The sequence below is a fragment of the Elephas maximus genome, chromosome 6, assembly GCF_024166365.1.
Source record: "Elephas maximus indicus isolate mEleMax1 chromosome 6, mEleMax1 primary haplotype, whole genome shotgun sequence".
Lineage (NCBI taxonomy): Eukaryota > Metazoa > Chordata > Mammalia > Proboscidea > Elephantidae > Elephas > Elephas maximus.
The window spans coordinates 134,024,356-134,038,942 of record NC_064824.1 but is presented as its reverse complement, the minus strand read 5'-3'; the positions used below and the strand labels follow the sequence as shown (position 1 = coordinate 134,038,942).

The 14,587-nt window shown below is 45.7% G+C and overlaps 1 protein-coding gene across 1 annotated transcript in view; it reads left to right on the top strand.

Moving 5' to 3' along the window:
• The window catches only part of PDE6D (phosphodiesterase 6D), a 63,354-nt gene extending 49,170 nt beyond the window's left edge, over positions 1-14,184 (top strand). The window contains exons 2-5 of the mRNA XM_049888449.1: positions 328-416; positions 1,033-1,158; positions 1,835-1,940; positions 4,399-14,184. Coding sequence (XP_049744406.1) covers positions 328-416; positions 1,033-1,158; positions 1,835-1,940; positions 4,399-4,480 — 403 coding nt within the window. The 3' untranslated portion in view covers positions 4,481-14,184. The remainder of the gene's footprint in view (positions 1-327; positions 417-1,032; positions 1,159-1,834; positions 1,941-4,398) is intronic.
• Positions 14,185-14,587: the final 403 nt, after the last annotated feature.

The window sequence follows — 14,587 nt, the reverse complement described above, 5'->3', positions numbered from 1 at the left end:
AGGTCTTTTATCTTGGTTGATCAGATTCTGTCAGGGAATTTAAAATTTTGCACTGTTAGTTTCCGACCCCTTTCTTGTAATTTCTAGGTATATCCAGTCTTTCGGTTCTTACATTGTAGATTAAAATATCTTCTCTAGGTCTCTGTTTCTTTCCTTAGATGTCTGTTGGGCTCTCCTTCACATTCTTATCTGCTTTCATAGTACATAACAGTTTGGCAGACTTGATAAAAAGTAAACAAGTGTTAATAGGAACAAATGTGAGACACCCAGAATACAAAGTAGGGGTCACTTTCAGTACCTTATTTTTCTTCAACCATATTTGATCAGAAATTGGATGAACCTTCGGGATGCTGAGACAGGGAAGATACTCTGGCAAGGAACAGAAGACCTGTCTGTCCCTGGAGTGGAGCATGAAGGTACTTTGCAATCCTTTGTCTGCACAGGGGCGTGACCAGTGCGGGAGCAGTGCTTGGGCATCATTAGTGCAGACCTGATAGTGGGTGAGACCCTGAAGGCACAGCACCAAGGTTCACTGAGCTGCTTGATATTTCTACTTCCTTCCTTATGTTTCTTTCTTCCACTTCCCAAAACTCACTTTGTGCTGAAATTTTAGCATTAGTCCATACCCAAAGATACAGACTAAGATGTCACCTTTTTTTTTCCAAAAGAAAGTTTGAACATTTATCTCCCTGAAGGAAAAAGAAAAGTAAGGGGTTAAAACCAGCAGAATAGAGCAGAGAGAGGGTACCAATTCAGCACCTTCCTGATGAGAGAGGCAAAGTGAGGCCCTTAGGTGCCCTAAACCTGGTGTTCCTTGAGGATCTTTCAGTCAAACATAGCTGACCAATTGGGAACTTCTGCCTTCAACTAAAAAGGAAAGGACAGTTACCAAAATATTATCTGATTTCGATGGGAATTTAACACATGTGACGTGTTCTGTAAACAGCTGGCAAGAGGCCCCCAGAAACATTAAGCACCTTGGTTGTATGGTTTTCATTGAGAATGGCTTCAGTGTTTACTTTTCTCTTACAGCCCGTGTTCCCAAGAAAATCCTCAAGTGCAAGGCAGTCTCTCGAGAGTTGAACTTCTCTTCAGCAGAGCAAATGGAAAAGTTCCGCCTGGAACAAAAAGTTTACTTCAAAGGGCAATGCCTAGAAGGTATTCTGCCGCTAATATCCCTAAAGTCAGGGCTTAGTTTGGCGGGGACAAAGGCAGGACCCAGTGAACCAAAGCAGTGCTTTGATACCATTCATTTCACAACTTGGATTGTAATAACATTCCTACCCCCCAATGAAAACAAACAAAGCTGGCAACACAAGATGCTGTGAGGCCCTCCACAAAGGATTTCTGATGCCCGTGACCTGGGCGTTGTCATCGGCTTATGTGGCTGTGGAGGACGCGGCTATGATCAGGGCCTAGTACAGTGCTCTACATACAGTATTGTACAGATCTGACTGGCAAGTCCATGAAGTCTGAGAGTGCACAGCTGTATTTTAGAGCTAAAATTCCAAGTGAAAAAGACCTATTCTGTACTGCTGTTTATAATTTACACCCAGCCTACTTTTAAGAAAATTTGCTTACCCTGTATCCAGCTCCCTGGTCCCAGTCGGTCAAACCCCAAAGCACAAGAACCGAGGCTCTGGTGTGGTTCAGAGGACAGCCTGAAGGGGGCATCTGTGCCCATGTTTATGTCTCTGGTCTGGGAGGTTTCTGACAGCTTCCTTGGGTGGCTCTCACCTGGGTAAGAAGAGGCTCACTCTAGGGAGGGGCACAAAGAGCCCTTCTGCTTTATACTGGGGTTCCTGCTCACTCCAGCTTTTCCTTCTTCCTTCAGAATGGTTCTTCGAGTTTGGCTTTGTGATCCCTAACTCCACAAATACCTGGCAGTCCTTGATAGAGGCAGCACCCGAGTCCCAGATGATGCCAGCGAGCGTCTTAACGTGAGTGAGCAGGTCTCAGGAAATTGTGGAGCATGTCTAAAAATCAGGCAGGTGGGCCTCTCGGCCAGCTCAGCAGGCAGGGACCCGGTTGAGGAATGGGGTAAAAGAGTATCTGGGGAATCCTACTCTACAAGGTACTGACTTTTGTCATGTGGAAGCATCAGTATGCTAGAGTGGAAAGAGTCAAAAACCTCAGATTAGACCAGGTTTTAAATCCCTATTTCACCCTGACTAGGTGTCATCTTGGGCAATATACTTTAGCTCTTGAAGCCTTAATCTTCTCATTTCTAAACTTAAAATTAGTAATTCTCTCTATTAAACAAGGTGATGTGGGAAAAATCTGCCATATGTGTACCCAAAGCATGCTAATTTGCCCCTCACCTGCCAGCTGCACTTGGGGAGCCCCTGTACTGTGATTGCCTTTGACAGAATCTGGTAAGTCCTGATGGCGTTTTGGAGGATGATATTCGGTTACAGAGTTTCAGAGAAAAATTTACCATTTCAATATCTATGTTTCCTGCCCAAACAACAGTTAGTTTGTCCTTTGTCCAAAAACATCGTCAGTAACTTCCCACCTATCATTTTCTCTTGGAAAAATGCGTTAGTCTTTCAGATGTGTTTGTAACAGTCCCTAAAAAGGAGTTACTTGCACGGATAATTACATAATATTGCATAGTCTTTTTAAACACATCCTTTGTGAAAGCCACACTAAATTTATAAATAGAGGTTATTTAGTTTTTAAGTCTTCAGTAGCTTTTTATCTAATAGATATTTAATTACAACAGTGGGTATTTTTCCGTTCTAACAAGGAGAACCCTCAGTGAGATGGATGGACACGATAGCCAGCCACTACAGTAGACTCAACATACCGGCAACCGTGAAGGAGGCGCAGGGCCGGGCCGCGTGTCGGCCCAGCAACCGTGAAGGAGGCGCAGGGCCGGGCCGCATGTCGGCCCACTGTACGCAAAGGTGCCGTGAGTCAGAGCCAGCTCAGTGGCAGCTAACAACAACAATCAGCCAGTGAGATCTTGAGTACCAGATTTACTTGTTTCATAATTAATTATGAGCAAAAGTGTATCTGCTGGTTATTAATTACCTTGGAAAAGTACAGTGTAGCATAAACCCACTGCTGTTGACTTGATTCCAACTCATAGCGACCCGAGAGTACAGAGTATAACTGCCCCATAGGGTTTCCAAGGAGCCGCTGGTGGATTCAAACAGCTGACCTTGTGGTTAGCAGCTGTAGCTCTTAACCATGTGCACCAGGGCTCCACAGTGTAATATAAAAAAACTTTTTTTAAAAAAACCTATTACCATTGGGTCAATTTTGACTCATAGCAACCCTATAAGAGAGCAGAACTGCTCCACAGAGTTTTCAAGGAGCACCTGGTGGATTCAAACTGCCAACCTTTTGATTAGTAGCCGTTGCACTTAGCCACTACACCACCAGTGTAGTATAGAAGGGTGTTTTTTAGGATTTTATTAACCTTCATTTGACTTCTGCTGGCCAGGCCTGATTTCTCTCAGGTACTAAAACCAGTAAGTCTGTGATAACATATTTAGGTTATTTAAGCCATGTCTCACTTTTTAGAACCTCAGAAAACAATTCTTAAGTTGCCTCAACTGAGTTCACAGTCTTTCCCATTTTACAGATGAGAGCACCAAGGTACCTACCCACCAAGATCCTATTTGCCCTCTCTCTGCCTGCATTAGCCTGCAGAGTATAGGTGTATCGTTTAGAGCTTTTTGGTTACAAGCTATAGAGACAGACTCTGGCTAACGTGAACAAAACAGAGTTGAAGGCACGAGGGTGAGACCAGGGGTAGCTCGGGAGATGCAGGTGGTGGGAATCCCAGGATGGTTTCTTCAAGGAGCTGCCGCAGGAAGGATCCTCCTTAGGGGAGAGTTTTGGCCCACATTACATCCTGTGCCACTTGATTGACCCAGGGACTGGGGGAGGATGGCTCCCCAAGTGAAGAGCCAGGTGCTGTTACCCAAAGAAAGGAGAACAAATGCCGGACAGGCAGGCCAGACCACAGCTGGCCACTATGGTAGGTATGGGAGGTGTGATGGGGGAATACCACCCCGCCCCCATGTCTGCAGGTTCTGTGTGTAGTCTAGCAGGTATGGCCTCCAGTGGGATATCAGAAAGTCAGTCGTGTTTATTAAGCGCCCTGTGTGCAGAGCACTCTACTAAGGGCTTTAGAGTGTACCCAGGAACGAAGACATGCTCTCTCTTCTGATTCCTGAACGGGAGGAGGTCAAGCCTAGTCACGTGATCCGATTAAATAGGATGTCTAACCCCATGTGGAGTCAGATTTCAATGTCCGCAAGCCACGGATCTAGGTGGGGTGCATGCCCATGGGCCCAGCAAACCCAGATAGAAACCACTTGTGGAAATGCAGTCTCGTTGCCTGACACACCCTCTTTCTTTTGCCCTCTGTTTCTCTTCTTACAGTGGGAATGTTATCATAGAAACAAAATTTTTTGACGATGATCTTCTTGTGAGCACATCCAGAGTGAGACTTTTCTACATTTGAGAGAAGAATGTGTGTGCATTTCAAGAGTTTGGGTTTTTGGGGGGAGGAGGAAACCGTTTACTTTTTCCTCCACACATTCGATTTTTGACAGTTCCACCCCCGATTCCCTCAACGGCAAAAACTACCTGTGGCCACCAGGGGACCAGCTCTGTGTAGGTAACCAGATGGCTTTTTTTGTCCCAAACAGCCATCTTCCACCGACCAGACTAAACATCCAACCCCAGACCAGGTCAGGGAGGGGTGCCTTGACCCCTTCCCGGTGCAAACACAGAGGAGCAAACACATACCATGAGCCAATCCTGTACCTGCCCCTGCCTCCTCCTTGGACCCTGCGGGCTGGCTACACACCTTCCTTTGGCCCCTGGTTTTGGAAAAATTCATGTTCCTGACCCATGTTTAGTTTTTTCCCCATTTCTATTTCATACATTCTCTGCATTTAACTTGTAAAATAGACTCTGATATTATTATTACATAATATAATTAAAACATATGAATTAAAATATTCCTACAGTCTTTAGCATGGCAATGCTTTCTTTTCTCCTTTTCTGGAACAAGAACCTGGACGCATGACGGGAGAAGGAAATTTATCAGACCCTAGGATCACAACTATATTTCACTCTAGAGATCAGCTGGTAGCTCTTGTGGTTCCTGAGTACCTCAGATGCTGCTTTCCAAAAATATACCGCGCACCTGAACAAGACCCGAGACCTTAACGTCTGTCTCTGAGACCTGATGTTTCATGTTTCTCCTCCACAGCCCACGTGCGTCCTTTGCTTCTTGTTGTTCGTAACATTTTCCATTCCTTTACAGTGTTCATTTATTCAGAGAGTTCCAGGAAGGGTAGACGTTCTAAGTTGGTAGAGTAGGGGCCCCTCTATTCCTAAGTGGGAGAATTGAAGTTACAAAATGAAAAGGCAACCTCCATCTGCTTAACTGCAGAGCCATGGTGAAGAATTGGGGGTGGGGAGCAGTACTGGGGAGGTCTTTGAAACCGAGGTCTGAAAACAGTGTTCGGAGAACGTCGGCATGGAAGAGAAGTGAAAATATATGCACTGCCTTCAAGTCTGACATGGAGAGGAAACGATAGAGTTCTCTTTTAGGAACTTACCACTGAGCTGCCAGTAGCCTTCACTGTCCTTTATAAAACACCAACAATAAATGGTTTTCTAGTTACTAAAGTAGTGAGGTCTGAGGCTAGAGGGCAGGAGAGTACACCGGAGAGACAGACCTTCTGTGGTGTGGCCCTGGCTCCCAGGTTCCTGCTCACCTCTCTGTCCGTTACCTCAGGATCTGTTTGAAGCTGTGGCGGGGAGGAGAAGCCGTGCGTCCTTTGTGCACCATCATCTGTCAGTGAGGCCGTCCTCACATTAGATCTGTTGCTTTTACAGCCTGTCTAGTTTTTAAGTACCAAAGACTGGATTAAAAAAACCCGCGAGGAAAATGAGTCAGGATTTCCTCTTGCTCCCTTGGACTGCCATCTTTTTTCTCAGAGAGTGGGCCTGTCTCCTTCCCTTGGCCCAAACCATATCTGCTCCACAGAATCCCATCCAGGAACCCTGTGGGGACAGACACATCCAGTGGGGACAGAGCTTATCAGGGGCGCGTCCCCGCTACTAGCCTCCTCCCGCACCCTCCCTCCGCTCCCTCAGCCCCAGAACTGTCAGGCACAGTTTTGGTAGCTGCTCCGAGGAATACTAAAAGAGCGATAGCCCGGTTGTTCATAGACACTTGCCATCTCTTTGGAGTAACAATACGTACACTCAGGAAATAATGATCACTTTTATCATGAAACAAGCAATGAAGAAGTGTGTGATTCAGGGACAGTGCCGGCCCAGGGGCTCCAAGCAGTGCTGGTGGGATTTGAGGTGACCAGGAGACAGCCCAATTCTGAATAGTGGGAGGAGGATGAGGGGCCTACTGAAAGGCCAGGGATGAGCACAGGTGAAAAGGAGAGAACACAGAGCTGTGGGGACCAACTGGGGAGACGTGGCCGGCTGGACTAGGACCCCTGGTGGGTCAAGGTCAGCTCTTACAGGATGGATGCAGGCCCAAACGCCTGAAGATCTGAGCTTTTTCCTGGACCCGCTGAAGGCTGCTGAGCGTTGTTGAAAGGGAAGCATGCAGACCATGCCTGGCACCATGTATGCCACTGGCTCTCAAGCACTGGTGGGTGCTGTCCTGCCCCCAGAGTCTGAGTCAGTAGATGTGGGGCTCAGGAACTGCGTACTAAGGCATCCCAGGTGATTCTGACACAACTGTCTCTGAACCATACTTTAAGAAAGACTGGTAGAGATGTTTAATAAATGTTAGACACATGCATGGGTACACCGGAATGGCCGCAGGATAAACAGCAGCAGGCTTAAGGAACAAAGGGTGGTCCCAGCGCTGGCCAGTGTGAGCTGAGGGGAAGAGTTCAGTTGCTCAGGATAATCCAGGGGTCTTGAGAGGCCATGCAGAAGAGGAGAAGAGAGAAGAATCCCAGACAGCAGGGCCTGAAAGAGGGGAGACTTGGGAGAAAGAACACGTTTCAAGAATTTTGGTTAAGGTTTACAGTAAACACGCAGTAAGCCCTCTCATCCATCTCCCATTTATGTTACTGGCCAGTGCTTTGGGTATCCGGCTTTTGTGATGGGGAATGTGGTACAGGACTGAGATAGGCCCTAGCTAGGCATGAGGGGGTCGGGAAAGCAGCCTCCCAAAGGGGATCTGGCCACACACACTTCCAGACCTTCTCTGTGTATCGGTAAGATGTGTGAGGAGCTGCAGGGCACAGCTCAGGCCCAGGCCCTGCTTTACCGAGCTTAGTCTCTAGGAGGGAGATAGGACCAATGTTGTTAGGTGCCATCGAGTCAGTTCCGACTCAGCAACCCTGTGTACATAAATGAATAATTTCTTTTATAAGGATCAGCACAAAGCTAGTTTCTATGAGGTAGAGGTTACAGATGTCCCAAATGTCCAACTTTTCCAAACTGCTGTACAACTCCCTCTTTATCAGAACTCATGAACCGTACTTACAGTTAAGTGGTTTATTAAGGAAGTAACAGTACAACTCGGGACACAGTTCCTCAATCAGGGCACCTTCTCACCCTCTGCTGCCAGACCCTGCTGGGGCCTTCTTGGGCAAGTATTACACCTCTTAGCTTTGTGGGTTGGCAAGCCCCACCACAGCCATGTCATGCTGGTCTCCTGGTTCCTGCTGTCTCTCACTGTCTTCCATGTTATTATCTCCTCTCTCTCTCCCTCTCTTTCTCTCTCTCTCCATGTCTCCTTTTAAGCCCAGCAGGATGGCAAAACTGACCAATCCCCTTGTTAGGGTTCCATACACATTTCTGCACAGTTGCACTCCCACAATGGTGCCAGGTACCTTATTTACATTATTAGCAAGCTATCCAATCCCCTTGGTGGGCCACAAGCACCTCATTTGCATAGTTTCACCCAGTCATTTGCTGGGAGTTACAAAGACTATGGCTAGAAGGGCCATATTAAGGAATTCACTGCACCTAGGCCAACCCCTAGTTCTTCTAAACATTGGCTTTTTCATACCTGAAGGATTAACTTCTCCCTTTCAATCATTTTACCAGTCCAAAGCAGTCATTAACAATTAATCTTTCAGTGGGGCAAAGAGTCCTCAGAGTGAGGTTACTTAGGTACCAGCCATTCAGGTCTGCTGCAGATATTCATCTGATCTGGTCAGGCTCTTCAAAAGTCATCTCAGCTTCACCCTCTCTGGCTTCTGAATTTCTCTCTAGGTAGCAGCATGATGTTGGATTTTCCTCCCTGCATGTCCTATTTATTCATTCCTTTCCTTTGAGCTATTCATTTCTCCTTCCTTCCAATTGTCATTTATTTTTACCCAAATTTTTTCACCTTGGGAAGGGGCATCAGATTCAGCTGCTGTGTCATTCTAGATTGCTGGTAGCAAGACCAGTCTAGCAAGTGCATCCCCCTCAGTCCACTCCCATTCATATTGTATAGGGTTACATAGGTACAACACTAGTGGGCTATCTCAACCAGCAGGCAATATGGCAGTATTCACTGTCAACCCCCATTTGCCAGATGGGGGGAAGTACAATCCATCCCATCAGGCCCTTGGGAATAAGTCTAAGGATATAGTTAAAGTCTCTTGCTTAGGGATCACCCCTGCTTCTAGCACCCGGAGCTGCATCCCTGGCCCTGGAATTGCAGCATCCAGCAGGAAAAAACACAATTTTAGGTGATGTGGGGAAGAACTGTACAGTGGCAGCAGCGTCCTCCCCCACCACTCTTCCCCAAATCTACCAGAGAAGCTTAGAAATCTGTCCAGTGATGACCCTCCCTTTGCACCCCCATGTTGAGTGTGAGCCCATCCTCATGAAGGCATGTGAGCCAGCCCTTCATGCCTTTATCTCCCCGTTTTAGATAACAAATGTTTCAATTGTGCATTCCAATTCTCTATCAAACCATTACACCGAGGGTGGTATTATGCAATATGGTATGTCCATTGAATACGATGTTCTTGGCCTGTGGGCTGTGTTTTCCTTGGTCTGATGAAATATAACTGAGTGGCCCAAATTGGCAGAGTATCTTTTGTTCCAGTCTCTTAATGGTGTTTTTGGTATTTGCATCTGTCACAGGATATGCAAAGCCCAGTCCAGAGCAAGTATCTATGCCTGTGAGAACCCATTTGTAGCCACCCAGTGCCACCAGCGTCGTTGGTCCAATATAATCAACTTGCCAGCTATGTGCAGGCCGTTCCCCCTGGGGAATGGGCCCAATAGCCATCTGCAACCTCTGTCTTTCTTGCTGGTAAATAGAGCACTGCTTACTGGCATTTTGTACCTCAGAGGATGCAAGGGGGACGTGTCTAGATTCCACCCATATCTGCATTGCTGCAGCACTGCCATGTCTGCTCATTTCATGGACCCAATTGGTGACCTCAAGTGAGCATACTAACAGGTCCGTTTGCTCATTCCAATTGCCTTCTGATCCAGGAAGGTATTCTTCTGATGGACATCAACACATCCTATTCTAAGGCATCCTCTAAATTCCAGAATGTTTTCTGTAGGTTCATGCCCCACACAAGTGTCTCAATAGTCCAATTTTTCATTGCCCATTTGCCTAACCATATAGCCAGGCTGTTGGCCACTGCCCATGAATTGGTAAAAATCCATATATATGGGCTCTCACTATTGCCCGATTCTTCCATCACAGCTAGGAAGGCAGCATGCAGCTCAGCTGACCTGTTCTTACTGTCTTCAATCAGGGTCTTTCCACCTGCTGGTCTTAATGTAGTAGCTTTCCACATCCAGTGTTGCTCATGTACCCTGGAACTGCCATCCATAAACCAAGCAGCCTTCTGCTGGCCAGCAGAAAGTTGTTCACAGGGCACTGTCCATGTGGCAGTGGGCTCTCACAGCTTCCCAGGTGGTTCCAGGGTAGGACCTATGGGAAAAGAGGCTACCTACTTGTGGACATGGTGGGTGCCTCCCTGCATTCTCCCTGTAGCTTGTTCTTGTATGAACCATTTTCATTTTACTATGGAGCTATTTTGGGCACCACCTTCCTTATTAGAGTGTTTCTCTGACATCACATAAGATATTATGGGTATTTCATGTCTCAAGATGATTTTATGTCCTTCTGTCTTTGAGGCAGTCTCAATGCCCGATAGCAGGTGAGAAATTGCCTTTCAAATGGCATGTATCGTGCTGCAGTATCTGGACACTTTCTAGTCCAGAATCCCAGTGGTTGCCATAGGGCAGTGTTTCAGGTTTTCGCCATAAGCTCTGATCTGCATAAGCATGTGTAGCAGACACCTCCAAAATCCTGTCTGAATGTGGACCATAAGGGCCTAAACGCATGGAAAGTGAGACCGCTTTCTGTAATTCGGACTTAGCCTGCCATTGCTTTGGCCCCATTTGAATGCAGTTTTCTTCCGAGTGGTTTTATGGATGGGAGCTAGCGATATTCCCATATGTGGAATATGTGACTCCAAAACCCAAACAGACCAACCAAACATTGGGCCTTCTGCTTAGTCTTAAGAGTAGGTAGCAACAGCAACTTATTCTTGGTTACCTGCAGAATGTCACAGGTGACTCCTGCCCAAGTTATCCCCAAGAATTCCACCATTTGAGCAGGGCCATGGATTTTTGGTGGATTTATTAACCAGTCTCTGTTGGTCCTGTGGGCCACCACTATATTCAAGTCAGCCCTAGCCTGTTCTTCAGTGTTGATATTAACATAATATCATCAGTGTAATATATCATTACACTTGAGATCTGCACCAAGTCAAAGTCTCTTCCAACCAAGTTATGACAGTAAAACGGTGAATACAAGTAACCCTGTAGCAATACAGTGGAAGTAATTTGGAGTCCTTCCCACATGAAAGCAAACTACGTCTGGCTTTTTTCTGAGATTGGGATTGAGAAAGAGACATTTGCAAGATCAATCACTGTGTACCAGTCTCCTTTAGCTTGCTGTATTTTCTGCACCATTGATACCATCTCTGGAACAGCTAAAGCCAGAGATGGCACTACTTTGTTTAGGCCTCGATAGTCTACTGTCAGCCTCCATGAGTCATCTGCCTTTTTCATGGGCCATACAGGGCTGTGATACAGAGAATTTGTTGGCACTAACACTCCAGCTTTTACCGTGTCTTTAATCAAAGCAATAATCTCTTTTCATCCACCAGGTATCTTGTATTGTTTCAAATTAATAACCTGAGTGGGTTCAGGCAATTTTAATGGTTCCCATTTAGCATCTCCAATCAATACTGGCCTAAGGGCAGACTTACACATCTTCAGTTTTACAACATCAGGTAGAGGGAGTATTGCGCAACTAGACATAATATCCATACCAATAATATATTCAGCTAAGGGAGATGCAACTACTTCATATAAGATCTGTTTAATCTTCCAATTCTTACCCAAACTTTCACTTAGTGCCATCAACCGTTACATCCCCATATCCCCCCTGTCTAACCTTAGGCCCCTTCAAGATTTTATTAACAGGTTTTGGGATTACAGTACATTGGGCTCCTGTGTCCAGGAACCCCAAGAATTTCTCTTCCCCACCCCTGGGCCATTTTACCCACACATGTGCATATGGAACTTGGGTCCCCTGCTGGAGGCTGAACTAGAAGACCCTGGCTCCCTCATCAACCTTATCTACTAGCTGAGCCTCTGCTTCAAATGGTCCCAGATGGGACTTCCCATCATTAAATTCTTCCTGACTTGGGCAAACAGAACAGATTTGTTTAGGCCCTCTTTAATGTTTGGGGACCAGCAGGAGTTTCCATCAGTCCAGCCAACCTTCCGTAGAGCTATGTTAGAACCTTTGTCTCAACTCTATCAATGTCCAGTATATTCATCCCATTTCTTAGTAACCATCTAAAAATATCTGTCGTGCTGGGGTAAGTCTTTCCCCATTGCCTCTTCCCATTCTTCTATGAATCAATCTTATGTTTTTAGCATCTCTAAGACCCATGTGGGGAAGCTGTGTCAACAGATCCAACAAGGCTTCTCAAATGTTGCTTTGTTTTGCAGTAGCAAGGTTACATGATGTGCCCAAGTAGCAAGGGCTCCCTTGATTACCATATCTGTGTAAAGGGCATAGTCATTGAATGAATATCCTGATCATCATAAAGCTCTCCCAGCTGTTTCCTCTGGAGTGTTCCATTGTGTATTTAGAGGGGAGAGGGGTAGTTTCCCTTCTGTCATGGATTGAATTGTGTCCCCCCAAAATATCTGTCAACTTGGCTAGGTCATGATTCCCAGTATTGTGTGATTGTGTACCATTTTGTCATCTGATGTGATTTTTCCCTATGTGTTGTAAATCCTATCACTATGATGTTAGTGAGATGGATTAGTAGCAGGTTATGTTGATGAGCCCTACAAGATTAGAGAGTGTCTTAAGCCAATCTCTTTTAACATATAAAAGAGAGAAGCGAGCAGAGAGACATTGGGACCTCGTACCACCAAGAAAGCAGTGCCAGGAGCAGAGTATGTCTTTTGGACCTGAGCTTCCTGTGCTGAGATGCTCTCAGACCAAGGGAAGACTGATGACAAGGACCTTCCTCCAGAGCTGACAGAGAGAGAAAGCCTTCCCCTGGAGCCAGTGCCCCAAATTCGGACTTCTAACCTACTGGACTGTGAGAGAATAAAATTCTCTTTGTGAAAGCCCTTCACTTGTGGTATTTCTGTTATAGCAGCCCTAGATGACCAAGACACCTTCTCAGAGTAAACAAATCTCACTGGAAGTATTATCCAGTCCACTAAGCTGGCTGTCCCTCCAGGTTAACCTGCCATGTAACTGGGTCATGTATTATCATTCATGACTGTTCCATAGTGAGTTGTGCGTCTTGCATCAACCCAAACATACTCCTCCATTCTGCAGCATTCACAAAACTAAAGACACTGCCTCTAAATTAGTTGCTCTCACAATTCATTTTAGTAATGGTTCCTCAGGAAGCTAATGATAGTGATCTACAAATTGAAACATCTTCTTTCCTCTATAGCCCCTGGTTTCAATAGTTTGTTGATTTTGCGCATTCCCCTCTCAGACTACTTTCTTGGTGACCAGCAGTCATAGGGGTACTTCATGTTGTTCTGGCATAATTTTTCGTTTCTAGGTCAGCTCTGTCCTATAGGGTCGCTATGAGTCGGAATCTACTCGGCGGCAGTGGGTTTGGATTTTTTTTTAGGTCAGTTTTTTGAGACTAGCAGTCTTAGCTACAACCTGACCAGATCTGGGCATGGTTCAGTGCTACGGTCTGCCCCTACATTCTTTTTCCCTACCATTGCAGCTACTACTGACAGCAGAAACCAAGGAATTGTATGTCTGCTCTTTCCTTATCACTCTGTATTTCCATATGGATCCAACTAGCCAATTCCTTGGGAGTTAGATCCACCAACTCCTAATTCCATGAATAGCTTTTGCCTTGGGTAACCAATTACAGTATAATAGCTACTTCAAGAGGGTTTTTGTTTTTATCCTTTCATCCTGACTTTCTGCCCCTTCCTGCCTTCTCATCTTTGCTTTTGGGCATATGTTGCCCTTTTGATCTTCTCCCCTTTGATTGCCGTAAGGAGCACATTCCTCTTGGGTGTTATTGTTTATTTATGGGCTTGTCTATGGTTTAGCTGAAAGGTGGTTTCCAGGAATGGCTTCAGTTTCAGTTCAGAAGGGTGTCTTAGGGCCTATAATTGTTAAGATTGTGTGCCAACTTGGCTGAGCCATGATTCTCGGTGTTTTGGAAGTCGTATAATGTTGTGATCACTTTCCTGTCGAGCTTCGATATGTGATCACCGCCACGATGGGACCTGCTGTGAGTAGCCAATCAGTTAGTTGAAAGGAAGTTTCCTTGGGCATGTGACCTGCATCAAATATAAGCAGACATTTTGGCAAGGCCTGGGGGCTTTTTGCTCATGCTGGATCCTGCAGCTATCTCCTGTTTTTCTGACCTCTGGTTCTTAGGACTTGAGCTAGCAGCTTACCTGTGGTCTTACCTGCCAATCTTAGGATTCATCAATCTTCGCAGCCTGTGAGCAAAAGCCCTGCTCTCTGACCTGCTGATCTTGGATTTGCCAGCCCCTGTGGCTATGCAAATCAGGAGAAGCTTCTATACTGACCCACAGACTTGGGACATTCCAGCCTCTACAACTGGCCTGCACCATTTCCTTGATATAAATATACAATATTTATATCAATATAAATACTATATATTTATATGCTTTACTGGTTTTGCTTCTTTAGACAACCCAGCCTAAAAAAGGCCATACATAGTCTCAGCAGTTCCTCCAGTCTCTGTCGGACCAGTAAGTCTGGTCTTTTTTGTGAATGTGATTTTTTATTCCACAATTTTTCTCTTACTCTGTCTGGGACCCTCTGTTGTGATCCCAGTCAGGGCAGTCAATAGTGGTAGCTGGGCACCGTCTAGTCCTTCTGGTATCAGTCATGTAGGCTGTGGTTCATGTGGACCATTAGTCTTTTGGAGTAGTTGCTCCCTTGAGTCTTTGATTTTCTTCACTCTCCCTTGCTCCAGATGGAAAGAGACCAATAATTGTATCTCACAAGTTTTTAAGATCCCAGGAGCTACTCACCAAAGTAGGATGCAGAACTTGGTCTTTATGA